The sequence below is a fragment of the Apis dorsata genome, unplaced genomic scaffold (genome assembly GCF_000469605.1).
Source record: "Apis dorsata unplaced genomic scaffold, Apis dorsata 1.3 scaffold_127, whole genome shotgun sequence".
NCBI lineage: Eukaryota > Metazoa > Arthropoda > Insecta > Hymenoptera > Apidae > Apis > Apis dorsata.
Genome location: NW_006263420.1, coordinates 1062899 through 1078038, shown reverse-complemented (window position 1 = coordinate 1078038; position 15140 = coordinate 1062899). Strand labels below are relative to the sequence as shown.

General features: G+C 39.4%; 1 protein-coding gene across 9 annotated transcripts in view; it reads right to left on the bottom strand.

Moving 5' to 3' along the window:
• The window catches only part of LOC102679904 (lachesin-like), a 282869-nt gene that overhangs the window by 254749 nt on the left and 12980 nt on the right, over positions 1-15140 (bottom strand). For 6 of the 9 annotated variants that reach the window (XM_031509091.1, XM_031509081.1, XM_031509086.1 and 3 more), the window contains exon 1: positions 5507-5625. Coding sequence is in view for 5 of the 9 variants with exons in the window: in XM_031509090.1 (XP_031364950.1) it covers positions 5507-5579 (73 nt within the window). In the remaining 4 variants the exon portion in view is untranslated. Of the gene's footprint in view, positions 1-5506; positions 5626-9181; positions 9383-15140 lie in introns of those variants that run through there. The other 3 variants (XM_031509080.1, XM_031509089.1, XM_031509079.1) reach the window with 2 other exon arrangements.

The following is a 15140-nucleotide window of genomic DNA, read 5'->3' as shown; positions in this document are numbered from 1 at the left end:
AAAAATTCGAAGGGGATTTGTATCTTTTTTTTCCTTTTTTCTCTTTGTTCGCTCGCGATGCGTGTATGTGTGTATCCCAGTTGCCCTCCCTTCGCGTCGCGCTAAAAAGATATTCGTTCGTTAACGCGGGGCGGCATGTGCAGTCGTGGAAAGAACAGTCGTCGTACGCGTAAAGAAACTGTAGCTGGCCCTTCTTGTTTCAACCCCTGCAACTGTCGTGTCTGCTTTCGTCTTTTGTACGGCTTCGTTTCCGCGCGGTAATGGAAACGAACAACGCATATTGTCACGATATGCCAGATGCTCCGCGCCAATTACGCGTGTGTACGTATTATCGTCGAATAATCGTCGAAAATTTCGTGGATCGTAGAGAAACAACGACCTCCTATTTTGTCGCTTTTTTTCGTAAAATATTTCCAAAATTCACGAAATGGGACACGTCGAAATATCCGTCTTGTTCGTTGTATCGTGATAATTCGAGGAACGAGAGTCGAATAATATTTGATTTAAAGAATCAGGATCGCGTAAACAAGGAAGAAGGAAGGAAAGAAAGAAAAAGAAGATTAATCGAGAATAAACAAAATTGCGACAGGGGAGACGCGTGCATTGTAAATCAAACACGATCACGTGTCGTGCACGATAAACGGACACGTAAAGCGGCTATTCTAACGAGTGGCTTCTTTCACCCGAGTGTGCTCAACAGTCAATGGCGTTCATTCGCGCTCATGGTTTTCAAAGCGATTTTTTTTTTTTTTTTTTTTTTTTTCATCGCCATTTATACTCCCCCCGTCAAACTCTCGGTAGAAATCACTTTATATTTTCCGCATCGGTGGACTACGCTTCTCTCCACGCGGGATAATGCACGTTCCACGCCAAGTGTATCGAATTCAGTCCAGGGTTTATTGAAGCGGCGTCGTCGTAAAAACAGCCTCCGTAGATCGAGCCCGCTTTTTATACATTTGCAAACTTTCGCCGACTACTTCGCGCTTCGACGACCACTACTACTATGATATTTTTCCTATTGCGCATCGAGTCTCACCCATTTCGCAGTAGTAAATACGCGAGAATAAATCAGCTTGCGTCTAATTTTAGAATATCGAATGACTCGTGCGATCCCAATTATTTTATAATTGTGTGCGATAAGTATACTCTAGCTTCCATGAGGAATTATTAATTTTCAAAAAAAAAAAAAAAGCGAACTGTTATAATTTGATTTAGAAACAGTTACGTGTATATGTTTAAAAAAAAACCCAAGTTTAATAATTAATAGTAGATTCAGACCGCTTTTTTCTACTCATTGCTAGTTAAATTAATGTTCTCGTTGCAATGACGAAATTATGACTCGCCAGATTTATTCGATCGAATCGCGTTCAACTCGATGGAATCGTAACAACGTCGTTCTTACGTATACAAAAAGCACTAGAGCCAACTAGTTAAAAGAAGAGATTGGACGAGGGAAAAGAACAGCTCAATTTGATACGAAAGAAACGCGTGCACGTGTTTGAGTTAAGTAACGGGTACGCCAGTCTAACGCCGCTAATGTACATTTAATGTCTCAACTTTGAATATGAACCCCCTGTGCTCTCTCCGCCTAAGAGATAAAAATCTTAAATATATCTTTGCATTTACGCGGCGGTGCAGGGCCACCACACTCCCCTCAACCCCCAGCGCATGAGGGGGGAAAAAAACCATGGCCAGCTATGGCGGACCCCGAGAAAAGAAAGTTTTCAACGCGCCAACGGAATGGCGCGGCGGTTCGAGGAATCGAGCCAGGTAAGGTACTTTTTCCAAAGGATTTCCACCTTTTCCTCCTTTCCTCCGCTCGTCGCTATTCTTTGGTACAAAGGTTACATCAAGAATCTACGATGTTGCCGTCGACCAGGGGAATACCAGAAGTTTTTCCATTCGCCGGAACGACAGAGGAAAAGCACCGGTAAAGCACGGCCTTATTTCGTACACGAAATTCCCCTTCCTCTTTTTTCCCTCCTTCTTTTATCTCGAGACGATACCTAAAAAAGGATAAGCTATCCATCTATTTCTAAATTGATCAAAAATTTTCAATTTTCCCTCACCTTGATGATCCCTTCGAATCAAATGAACCGCCATATTGCGATAATGATTCTACGCGGTATTTCTCAGGTGCATTGGAAAAGCAAACATTCTCGAATTTCAGAATGCATTTTCGTTCTCTATTCAACCTATAGCTTTATATATATATATATACCTCTGCGGTTCAAACCTGCTCATTACACCCTGCGAGATTTTCTGTTTGAACTGGTGATTCGGTGAAATAAGTTGCAGTTACGTATCCCATCGAACACGAAATAAATTTCATCCGTGGTCTCGAAAAACTTTAACCCCGGGAAAAACATCGACGAAATTTGATTAGGAGGACTCGAAACCGTGACCAATCATCCAGAAACGGTTGTCGTTTCGATCCCGAAACTTTGTTATCGCATCTACGGAATTCGACGCTCTTTCACGCTATTTTCGCTACTACGTCTAAGGGGGAGGCTTTGCCAGATGCTGCGGGACAGAATCGGTGGACAAAAGCGACAATAACCACTGAGAGATCCGTTTGGCGGCGGCCAACGAACCGACCACGATTCACTCGAATTTGTCCAGGTTTAGGTTTCTCTTCTCGTGGACGAGTTCGTTCGTATGCATAGCCGGCTACGCTGATTGGTTGGCAAGCACGCGAGTAGTCGGTACACTCCCGCCGACAAAGTCCGGGAACGCGATGCATGTAGCTGCACCGATTGCTTGGTTACGACGAGGCCTGGTCGTGCGCTCCGCCTTGCCGACGGATGTTGCATACGCGTTGTATTAATATGTATTTAAATTAGTGCCTCAAAGCGATCCGAAATTACTGTGCCACGCGGGTAGCTATCGATTCAAACGCCTCTTCTTCGAAGCACCGTCTACGAGGCATTTTCTGCATCGATGCGTCCCCTTGCAAAGGAAGTAGTTAGCGTCGCCGAGTAATTACTAAAATAACTAATTCGACGTTGGAGATGGATCTCGAATGGATTTGACGACAATCGACGACGTGCTTCGAGAGTGTTACTCTGTCACTGCCACTTTTTCCTTTTAAGGGGGAGATAAATTAGAAATATCACGAATCAAACGATTCGATTTGCGATTTCGTATCGGGTATTTTATTCTCTTGTATTCGAGAAATTTTGTTGGAAAATGTTATGTTTTTTTCCCCGTGTAAAATTGGTGAAAATAGGCGTGAAAAACGTTTAACATCGAAAGGATCAGACAAACTTCGAATGTTTTCCATGTTATCCAAAGCAAACTCGAGCTGCTGGATAAATTGGTCGGTATACAACAAAGCGCCGTTTCGATTCGATTGAAAAATAGCATTTCTTTTTTTCTTTTTCTTTTAACCTTTTTCTCTTAGCCGAATGGCAAACCAGTAGTTATAAAAAATTAAAAAACACCCGAGTGAATCGATGAGAAAATGGTGCCGTATGTAATTTTAAGGGATTCGGAGACCAAAGTCCAAAGTCTAAAACTTTTCCTATAAACATACTGGAAAAATATTCGAAAATATAAATCGGTTGGAGAGAAAACAATAGCGAAGATCGAGTTTAAAATTGGTTAACTCTGAGAATATCTATTAACAGTTTTCAGGGGCGAATAGAGGGGCGAAGAATGGTGATCGTTCGTGGCCACTGCACTAAATCGTTTATTAAAACTTGGAAAATAACGAGCGAAGCGAAGCCGGAATTTATCTCACGGCGCCTTAATATATCTTGTTGAACGGGGTGGTGGCGAAGGGAAGTGAACCACCTTCTTATTTAGCAATAATTACGAGTACCCAACCCTTGGTTGGCCGTCTTCGTGATCTTAAGACCTCTTTGCATCGGCTTTCGGCCCCATTGAAAGAGCCCCGATAGCACGGGGAGATTGCACGTTCAATGGAAAATTGATTAACGTCACCCACACTAACGCGTAATATGTTTTATCAGCGTTTACCGATAACTTATACTTATTCGTCGAGTTATATACTTGCGCGGCAATCTTCCGCTCGGTTCTCCCTCGCTTCAACTGAAATTTATGCCGTTCTTACGTATTATTGAACGCGATCCACCCAGTCGACGAAAGCTTCCTCAACTAGAGCAACTGAATCATTCACAAAGAGCATCGATTTCCTGCTCGTCGAGTGCCCACGAAACTGTCGAAACTTTGAACGCGATCGCTCGAGCGATCTTCTTTTCGAAACGAATCTGATAATCCGCTCTAACAATTTTACATGGGAAGAATTAAAGGGATGAGATTAAGGGCGAAATCATAGTTTGATGTTATAATAATATTCAATAATAATATATTTTTAAAAATCGATTCTAAAGGAAGATGAAACGAAGATAAAAATTGATATATAATATATAATAATGTTGATTATTTATTTAAAGGAAAGGGAGAGAAGAACCTTCATTTAACTTAAACCCGATGTTACATAACTTGATCGATAATTTTTACCAATATTTCTATTTATCTTGATCTCATGAATATCCAAAGACTTTCCAAAAATATTTATGATAAAATATATTTTTTCTCGAAGAATTATATATCTATTTTTTGCTTGCTATCGATCGTTTCTATTTATACGTATAATCATCGTAGAACTCAATTTATGATCGACGAAATTTCGCGTGTAGATGCAGGCCGCAATGAATGTCTCGTTTTTCAAAGGGTAAATATAAATTATGCTTTAACATTTAACGACCGACCGGCTGAATAGTTAAACTGAAGCGAACGATAAGACGAATTCGTTCCATCGTCTGCAGATAATATGTAGAAGCGGGACAATTATCGGTATATTCAGAGTGAAGCGCCAAGTCTGCGTGCAGCAATTAGTAGCAACGCGTTAGTAGGTACTTACGTACTTATGTATACCCTACCCATATGATACGATATAACGCGATATGTACAACAGAAACGGCATCCAAGAGCCAAAAATTATATACATTTCCCTATGTAACCGTTATCGTTATCGAGCAAACCACGAGAAAATTGGCTGCAAATAATTTTTGCGAATTTTATTCGTTCGAATTATCGTCCACTTAATGGAATCGAATTACCAATGTTTTTCTTAATGAATTTTTTTTTTCCCAAGAATATACATGTGTAAAACGATGGCACCCAGAGCTTCGTCTAAATTTTCCGCGGTATGAATCTAATCGAGATATAATACTAATTTACCCGATATAAACCAACGTTATTTCACCGCGTGTAATTATTTAAAGAACGGAGCATTCTGTAGTTGTCTTTATAATTACGCGGGTTCCATTAACGTCGTCGACCTGTTATAGATCCAAAGACCGTGGTTGCAATCACTTTTCTTCGCACTTTCAAAAAAATTAGAATAGATTTCTAAACGCGATTTCGAATGCCTTCATTGTAAAACGGTAAATTACGGTTGTCGAGATTGTACCCTTTTACGAGAAAGGAACGAGAAGAAGAGTTGAAACGATGATAAAAAAAGAAAAAGTGAGATTACCTTGGCACATGATGGTAATGATGTGGAGTATACTGATGGTCAGATATCGTCTTCTTCTCTGATTGTCCGCCATTTTACCTCCGTTCCACGACTTGCACCTCGAAGTCACTTATCTGCGAACACAAACGAGTAAAAATGTTAAAAAAACATCGCGATAAATCACAGAGAGATAGAGATAAATAGAGAAAGAAAGAGAGAGATAGAGGTACTCTTAACATTTTTTATTCTATATGAATTCTAAACTCATGGAGGAGAGGTGACGGAAAAGTCGGACGGACATCGACCTTCGATCGATCGATAGATCGGTGATGAAAAGGATCGGCGATAATTAATAAATAAGCCAGGGTCTATCATTAAAGACTCGATATCCAGGGTACGCAGCGAACGCGACAGGGATATGTAAATACGCATCCATCTAGTCTAGGATGCACATCCAAATGCATATTGCGATGCGCCGTATCGTTGATTCGTCGATACGTCGGAAATCCACGAGGCCGTGAAATCATTAACGCATGGCTAAGTCGGTCTAATAGAGGGATGCTGTAATTAACGAACACCCAATGTTAATCAGGTTTATTGGGCTGTAATATATGTACAACCACTCGAGAAGATGGAGACTATATTTCTGCCTACGTGCAGCCTACGTCTACGGGATACGAGAAATCAATCTCTGAGATGGCTCGATGAACAAGATGAAAAGAAATGAAAAGAAATGAAAAGAAAAGAAAGAAAGGGGGGAGGGGAAGGAGAGAAAATATAGAGGAAAGATCCCAACATTTTTCCGTCGGGTGGTGGAAAGAAGAAGGGGGGAGGAGGAAAAGAGAATTGAAAGGAACGCGGTTCGAAGTGTGATTCGAACCTGTAGCATCCGGAGAAAGAAAGAATATCGAGATTGATGAAATAGGAGGAGGTTGGTCTATCCCCTTCCCCTCTTCTCCTCTATTATGAATTGGCAAAAGTGTATCGAGAGTCGAAGGTTTTTTTTTTTTTTTTCTTTTTTCCTTTTATCGCTTTATTTAATTCGCGAGTCACGGAGCGAGAACGTTGATATCGCGAGGAAATAAAGTGGGTTGATATTAAATAGATACGCATAGTATTCGCGGGTAATCTGAAAATAAATTTAAATTTAAATTCGATTAAATATACAAAAATATCATATATAAAGCTCCCACCAAATTAAATCCCTCGGTGAAGTTTTTTGCTGATGCGAACACACGACTTGCGCTGATGCGAAACGTTCTCTCTCATGACCCGAGAGACCGATATTTCGAGCTAATGATTAAAGTAACACGAACGTCGGCTGAATTTATTTTATCGTTCGCTCTGAGATCTCGCGTATTCCGCTAATTACTTATTATACGCGATTTCTCATCGCGAACGAGGGAAAGGGAAAGAGTAGGGAAAGGAAGAGCGTGGAGAAAGACGAAGAATAAAGGAGAGGGGAGGGTAAAAAGGGGAGAGAAATAAAATTATAGAGAAATAACACGTATTCCGTTTAAGATTCTTGCGATTTCTCTAGCAGACAGGCGGCTTTAATCGAGCTCCAGGGAAAGTTGGAAAAGTGCAGCTTCAGCTGTACTCGCTGGTAAAAACGTTTTACTCATCGGTAATCTGTAGGCGTGAAATCGATTCACGGTGTCTCGTGTAAGATATATTACCGAAAAGCACATCTCTATAATAAAGGAACTCTATCTCCGGAGAATTTTCCATTCTCCCTTTTTTTTTCTTTTCTTTTTTCTTCTTTCTTTCCCCTCCCCTCCCTTTTTGTCTCGTTTCTTTTCTCACGATATACAACATTCAACGTACGTAATAATAACACGTTAACGTAGTAACACGTTCTACTTTACGAAACGAGATCACGAAATGGTCTCGAATAATTTCAATCGGTTGTAACATTTTCGAGAAGTTTCGCGAAGTATATCCGGATGGAGAGTATAAAGTGGATTATAAAAAAGAAAAAAATTTCACGTTCCACCACCACGGGTTAACATTGTCACCGTGATTTTTTTTCTAGCCGGTTGAAAGGGGCCGGGCCGGGAGGGGGCCGCCGACTGGCCACTCGAACGTTAAGGGCCGTAATCGTGTAACTTGATTCGTTGGCGTTATTACAAGTTTTACGAGTTAATTAACGGAGATTTTTAGAGCAATATCACACGGGCACTTCGGCAAAGCGGCTCTCTTGTTATTACATCACGCTTTTACACATCCACGGCGTTGAAATTACCGGGGTAACTCCGAGCTATCGCGCTCGACCCATAATTAGTAAACTCGGTTAACGACATGACGCCCGTTCACTCACGCTATCGTGGCCCGTTGCATTTTTCCTTCCTTTCCCCCTCCCCTTCCCCTTGTTTCCTTTCCACCTGGTGACAGAGGCTCGCCTAAGTGCGAAACGGCAAGTTACACGTGGCCTTCGGCGTTATCCCTTAACCTTTCGTTCCGTCGCAGATCGCCGCCTCGCAAAACTTTCCTGTTGTCGCGCGGCATAACGAGTTTAAACAAACTTCTGGAAATAGGGGGCGCGCGATCTCTCCACCGATCGACCCTCGACTCTCGTAAAATCGATCCATCGTAAAATCGAAAAGAGAGGAGAGAAAAGTGTGGAAAACAAATCTTTAAACCCGTTAAAGATAATTATATTTGCTTCGCTTAAAATATCGTATAATTTTCTTCACGTCCCTTTATAATTTTCTCTCGATCCTGTATTTAGAACGAATTGAAATAAAAACTGAACGATTCGAAGAGAGGAATGGATGTTGATCCGACCCGACTGTTTTTTACGTGGTATACGAATTATGTACGAACGTCGTTCCCTGTAATATAATAATATAAAGAATAACTAAAGAATTTATCGAAAAAAGTGTTATTAGCTTAGCGAATATTTTAACTTTAAATTTGTAAATTTGTTCTTCTGTTCTCGTGTTTCTCTTTTGCCTTTTATACGATGAATTTTTACGAAATTCGAACTAAAATATTTCCTAATAACTTTTTGACATAAATGGGTTAATACCTCTTCGAGAGAAACGTCGAACAGTATCGACATTTACTAATGCATTAAAAAATATACGAGTTAATTTAAAAAAACAAATTTAATTTTAATGTATGTTTTATTCATCCATCTTCGTTTAAACATTTTTCCTCCCTATTGACGTAACCGAAACGATATATCGAAAGAAAATCTCGTCGATATATCTTATGCCAATGTTTTTCGTGAATTATTTTCGTAAATTTAATGAAATTGGAAGGAATACAAAGAAAGAATACAAAATTCTAATTTTAAGTCTCGACACAATCCTTCGTAGCCGACTACAGAACACCATTGCGTACATTTTATTTGAATAAATATTTCTTTATTTTATCCCATACTTTTTCATAACAAACGAAATACTTTTCCCGATTCAAAATTTTTAATTTTAAAATTCCATCCATCAATTTCATCAAATTTATACTTGAAAATCTTTCGCGAACATTCAATCCCCCTATATACAATGAGTAGCAAAGAGTATGCGAAGAAAATCAATATATATTCAAAACGCGAACGAAAAGAAAACACGTACGATGATGTGTGCGCGATTCTATTTTTTCCAACAGTCTATACATACCGTTATACCCGTTTTTTTCCTTTTTTTTTTTTTTTACGGATATGTTTACCGGTAATACGCGAAACAACGATACCTTTTAACGGCGCCGATTGTTTAATCCAATTGGGACAAATGGGCGTTAGGCGATACGCCGGCTCGCATCGGTCTCCAACGATACCGGCGGCGCAATGCTTTGGCTGCCCGTTCCTCGTCCAGATTTACGAGCCGATTTACAAATTGGCGGTTATTGTGCCCCGCGCGGAAATCAAACCGTCCTGTAAATCAAAACGTCTGCCAGCGTTCATTAAACGTCAGCCAAATCCCGGAAATCGGTCGTCGCAACTCGGCCACCGCGCGGCCGCCTCCTCTCCTGTCCACTCTGCGCCTCCACCACCACCTCCCTCCCTCCTCCTCTCCTTCCTCTTTCTCTTCGGCCGCCGCCCGCGCTGCTCGCCACGCGCTCGTCCCCCGCCAAAAGTCGTAAACCATTTTCTCCCTCGAGGTTTTGGCCCCGTTTTGTTTTTTTTCGCCCTCGACGCGAGGGCGTCGTCGAAAATAATCGTTTAATCTGCGAGGCAGCGACGAATCCCCGGTTCACAGCCCCGACAGAATCGGTTCGCTCTATTTTTTGCGGGCGTTAGTTCATTAAAGAGATTGCGTCCCCCTCCTCTCCCCGTTGCGTATGAATTTGAATTAACCCCCGTTGGTGGGTGGATGAAACAGATTTGGCAAATCTCGCGGTTCCAGTAGAAATGATTCGAGATCGATCGAGTCGGAGGGAGGTCCGCCGCCGATGCTTATGGGATTAGCGCGGAGATTGATGATGGGGGGAGAGAGGGGGGTTAATTTAGTAGAAAGTGGGGTGCGGTGTACAGGTATGGAATGGAATATCAATGGATCGCGAAGGAAGGAACGCGGAATTTATTATAAATAACGAAAGGCTCGTGAACGAAGCCAATGAAAAAAATATCCATCGCAATTGCGATCATACTGTGGAAATCACGTCGATTGTCGATCGCTTTTTTCTTTTTCCTTCTTTCTTTCTTTCTTTCTTTCTTTCTCTTTTATCAGCGATATTATTTTTATCGTCATGCGAGGTACACGGAGGAGAAAAGCTTCGCTCTTCTGATCCGTTATCGCGTATAATGCGAAGAATAAATGGCATTATTAAATGAGTTTCGTTTTATTCGTTTTTTTCCTCTCTCTCTTTTTCCTTTTATCATTCTGTGAAATTTGGTTAAAATCGTCGATTTTTATTTATGGAGAAAGAAAGTAGATTCGGTTAAAAATTGATTTATGAAATGAAATTGAAATAGAATCGCGAAACGAACGAAAACAAACGATCTTTCGAATTGGAACGCTATGGTAAAAAATAAAGCCGATATGAATTATTAACGACAGGAAACATAACATGGAAACGAAATTAAAAAGATTCTAATCAATTCTTCCCCATTTCTCCATTAAATAATTTTCTCCGATTCCGATCGTTTAAACTGTGGATGAGTTTCTATTATTCGAATTATTGCCAATTGAACTGTGTTTTTCATGAAAAATAAATGGAAAAAGGATTAATATTATGTTATTATATATTTTACAACAAATATGCAAAATTTTCGTAAAATATTCATACAAACTCCAATTAACCGAACGAAAAATCATAGTTAGGAAGAATTGAGAAGAAATTAAACTTTATATCATACGAATTCGATTATATTATATCTCCCAACAGATTTACATATTTACATATTTCGACAAAACGATAACATACGTTATGATTTTTAATAATTACTTAGATTACTCGGTTTCTGGAATAATTTTAAAATTACATATTTCGACAAAAATATCATACGATAAATCAAATTGGATTTTACAGAGGAAAATTACACGATGTAGTTTTTTTTATCTATTTATCTCCTAGATCTAATTTAACGTATCTATGCAAACGTCAGATTCCAATTCACCATTTCGCGAAAATCCGAAACTTTTTCATTCTCAAATATCGATAAAATCTCATTGATATGTTAAGTTAATTACGATTAATTAACTGCTCTCTGTATTATCGAAGAATTACTAAAAAAGATATAAATCATATGATATAAAATTTGAATTGCATTAGATATACCGTGAAATATAAGGAAGGTTATACCGTAAAACGATCTTGATTAAAAAAATATTACCTACGAATATTTTATACCGAATCATGTCCTCAATTTCGTCGATGAATCGACTATCGAAACGAGAACATCCTCTTTTTTTTTTTATTATATTGTCGCGATCGTGGAGCAGAATAAAAAGTCGAGAAAAATGGAAAACTAGAGGGAGAAGAGGAAATAGAAATGGCGATTATTCGAATCGCCTGACATTTCGTCGGCCAACTTTGTGCTCCTCTGTCCAGCAATTTTCCTATTTGGGTCAGGCAAGATGACACGGCCCGTGACTCTACTCTCTTCCGTATCTTCTTCTCCCTGCTATTCGGCTACGATCGTCAACGACAGAGCGGAGAGCAAAGGACGATATCGAGTGAATTGGAAGTACGAAACGCGAGAAAAAGTCTGTGCGCTTTCTTTTGAATCTCGTCGGTCAGAGATTGGTCGAAACACGGGAATGGAGCAAGGAATGAGAGGAGAGGAGAAGAGAAATAAATCCGCGGACGAAATTCGAGTTCCCTAACGATTTCCACGTTAAACGTATTAGTCTCGTTAATTCGCACGAAAACCTCTTCTAACGACAGAGTTTCGAATCTACAAGATTTTTTTTCTCCCCTCATTTCTCATTCTCTTTCCGCCTTCTTTGTTCTATTTTAATCTCGTACGATAAATGAGAAAAGTGGAATTTCAAAAATCAAAGGAAACGCGTACCTTCGACGATACAGAACGTGTCAGAATCCAAATATAAAATTTCGTTTTTAAATAAATCAAGCTTGAAAATTTCCTAATTCGATTATCAATAAAAATTACATATGTATAAATAAAAACTATGAAACAAAAGTCTTCGTTTTCCGATATTAAACGTACAACGAAATGACTACGCGAAGTATTTGCATAAACTTCGACCATGAAAAAAAAATAAAATTTCTAAAACTCCTTCCTCTTCAGTGAATAGCCACTGCTATGAAATAATCTTTCTTCGAATCTCGAATCTTGGTAAAAATCTTATGCTCTCTAAAGTTAAACAGTTCCTGGGTGTTAGACGATCGCAAAGCAACGATGAACCGAATATATAGGGAGCGATAATAAATTTCTGGTTACGAGGAAAGGGCGCATAATTAATCGGCGATAGCCGCATTCGCAAATGGTCGGGCAAATGCAACAACGGGCCGTGAATTTGCCGCAAAACTCGGCGTCAAATCGCGGGGCAAACACGGCGGTGGCGCGATTGCGACAAAATGCTCGTAATTACGTAGCGGAAGTGAGCAGGTCGAAAAGCGGCGTGGCGTGCGTTTCACGGTATCGTTTTGTGTCTTGGATAATTGCCGACACGCGATCCTGCCGCGTATATACCAGTCGGCCGAATACGGAACATCGTAGTCCGCACCTGCTTAATGCGCCTGTTTCACGTGCGTGCGCGACATTCTACCCGTGCATTCCCGTAAAAATAAAATCGCCATTAGACCTCGTTCCCCGGGCGAAACATGCCCGTTTCGAATTAACAAGTTCCTCCTCCCTCCCCCTCCTTTCCTCTCTCCGATAAATCAGCGGGAGGAAAGAGGGAGGACAAGGAGGAGGAGGAGGAGGATACTGAATTCGAAATAGATATTTCTAACTTTTTTTGCTTGGGGTAGGAATAGTTGGAAACTGAGTAATAAAAAATGAATATTTTTTTTTTTAAGAAAGAAAGAGATGAATATTCAATAAGATGAATATTTTTCTGGAATTTTTTTATTCCCCTTTTGAAATTGTATCGGGATATTCTTTGTTTCTCTTTGTTTATAAAAAGGTGAAAAAGAATGAAATGTAAAATAACAGAAAATAATAATTTTTTTAACGTCAAAGTGAGCGGTATTGTGTCACGATACTCGAGTAAAATGCCCCTGCATAATTAATTCGCTACTTGACATTTGAATAAAGCGGTATGAAATTTTAAATAAAATTAAAAAGATAATAGAATCGCAAACAAAAGTAAAATAATGTCTAATAAAATTATCGCGTTAATAGTTTCTCTCTTGATCTTTTTGATTGTAGATAAAGGAAATAAGTACGTCATGAAAATAAATAAGCCTAAGGCGATATGATCCTGATTATTTAATTTATAAGTATTATTAAAACAATAACGATACGTTTTATCTAATTTTCCCCTATTTAAAATTAAAACAGATTTAAAATTATCGTTAAAATGATGATAATGGGATTTATATGACGGCTATATAAGCAAGCATTATCCAACAACTTTGATAACAATAGAAATAATCGAGAAACAGTATATTTATTTAATATCAAAAGTTCTTAACTACCGATATCGAAGCAACAAAAACGGGGGAAGTGACGAGCGGTGTTGAGGAAAATGGAGGAGAAAAAGCGAGGAGGGAGGATAAGAAAAGGAGAAGAGGGAGAAAAAGGAGGAGAGATGATGAGAGACTCTTTGCCGAGCACTTTCTTTGGAATTCGGCGAGTCGAAGAATGGGCTTATTCACATCAACGTTTCTTAACGAGGAAAGTTGCTTACCGGCATGGCAGCTTGGTGTATTCTTAAAAAAAAATCTGATGGATGAAATCAAAGAAATGTCTCCCTCGCTTTCTCAATTTTTTTTTTTTCCTATTCCTATTTTTAAATCAAAATATTCGTGACTTCTGTCTTCGTTACCCTGAATCGGGAATAAACGAGAAGAAAAGGAAAGACATCTACGGATTATTTTCATTGCCTGCCCACCCACCAAACCAAAGAGATGTTCTTTCATTCTTTTTCATTCTTTTTTTTTTTTCTTAAATCAAAATAACATTCATTCGTGTCTAACTCTTTATCCTGAATCGAGCCCTGAAACGAGAAGAAAACGAGAAAAATATCAACAAGGAGTTTTCATTATTTATCCACAAAATCAAAAATATGTCCCTTTTTTTTTCTTTTTTTAATCAAAATACGTTCGTTCGTCCCTAACTCTCTCTCTCTCCCTCTCTTTCTCTATGTCGCGCTGAATCGCCGAATAAAGAGAGAGAGAAAAAAAAGAGGAAAAGGAGAGATATCTACGCGGAGTTTTCACTGGTTCCCTCATCGCCTATTCCCTCGTCTATCGATCCCTCCTTTATCTTGGATTCGCATAAGAATTCGACCGAAATCTCTTTATTTCCCCGGTAGGCGTGAAACGTTTTCCCGATGATTGCACCACGACGCTATCTCGTTCGCGTCACGAGGAGGGGTTATATCCCCCCCCCCCCGTTGGGAAATATAATCATTCTTTGTAACGTAAAAATGTGCATCGGCCGAGCCTCTCCACCGTTCTTTAACGGTTTAAGCTTGCACGGTGTCGCAACGAGGGGAATAGCAGCGGCTACATTTTTCCGATCGGCAACGTATATCTTTGTAACTGTAAGAGCACTTCGGCTCGAGCACACTCGAGAAACCGTTTGAAGTCATCGAAAAGAGAGAGAGGAGGAAGATGGATAGAGGGGAGATGTAGCGAGACGAGTTGCTGATGTTTGCGTCGAACGGACTCAAAGAGAACACTTGCCGTAAGAAGAGAGGAATAGAGAGGGGGAGAAGAGAGAGAGAAAAATATCAGACGAAACATGGACAAACGCCGCGAATCCATTAGAACGTCTCGATTAAAACTCGACGAATTCGGATACCGCTTCCTCTTACTTTTTTCCTACTTGTAATCGCTTACAAGCAGATTATATAGTGGAATCCTCGTGATTTTTGTATTTATAATGAAATATTGTATCGGATCTAAAATTTAATTCAGTGGTGTGTTTATATTATTTCATTTATAATTTTGATTTAAATATGTTGTGATGGAAGGAGAGGAGACTTTTGACTTTCCAATTCTCATATTAATGCAAATCACTAATACCAACTAATATATAAAAATAAATATATACTTGAAGAGAGAAAAGATAACT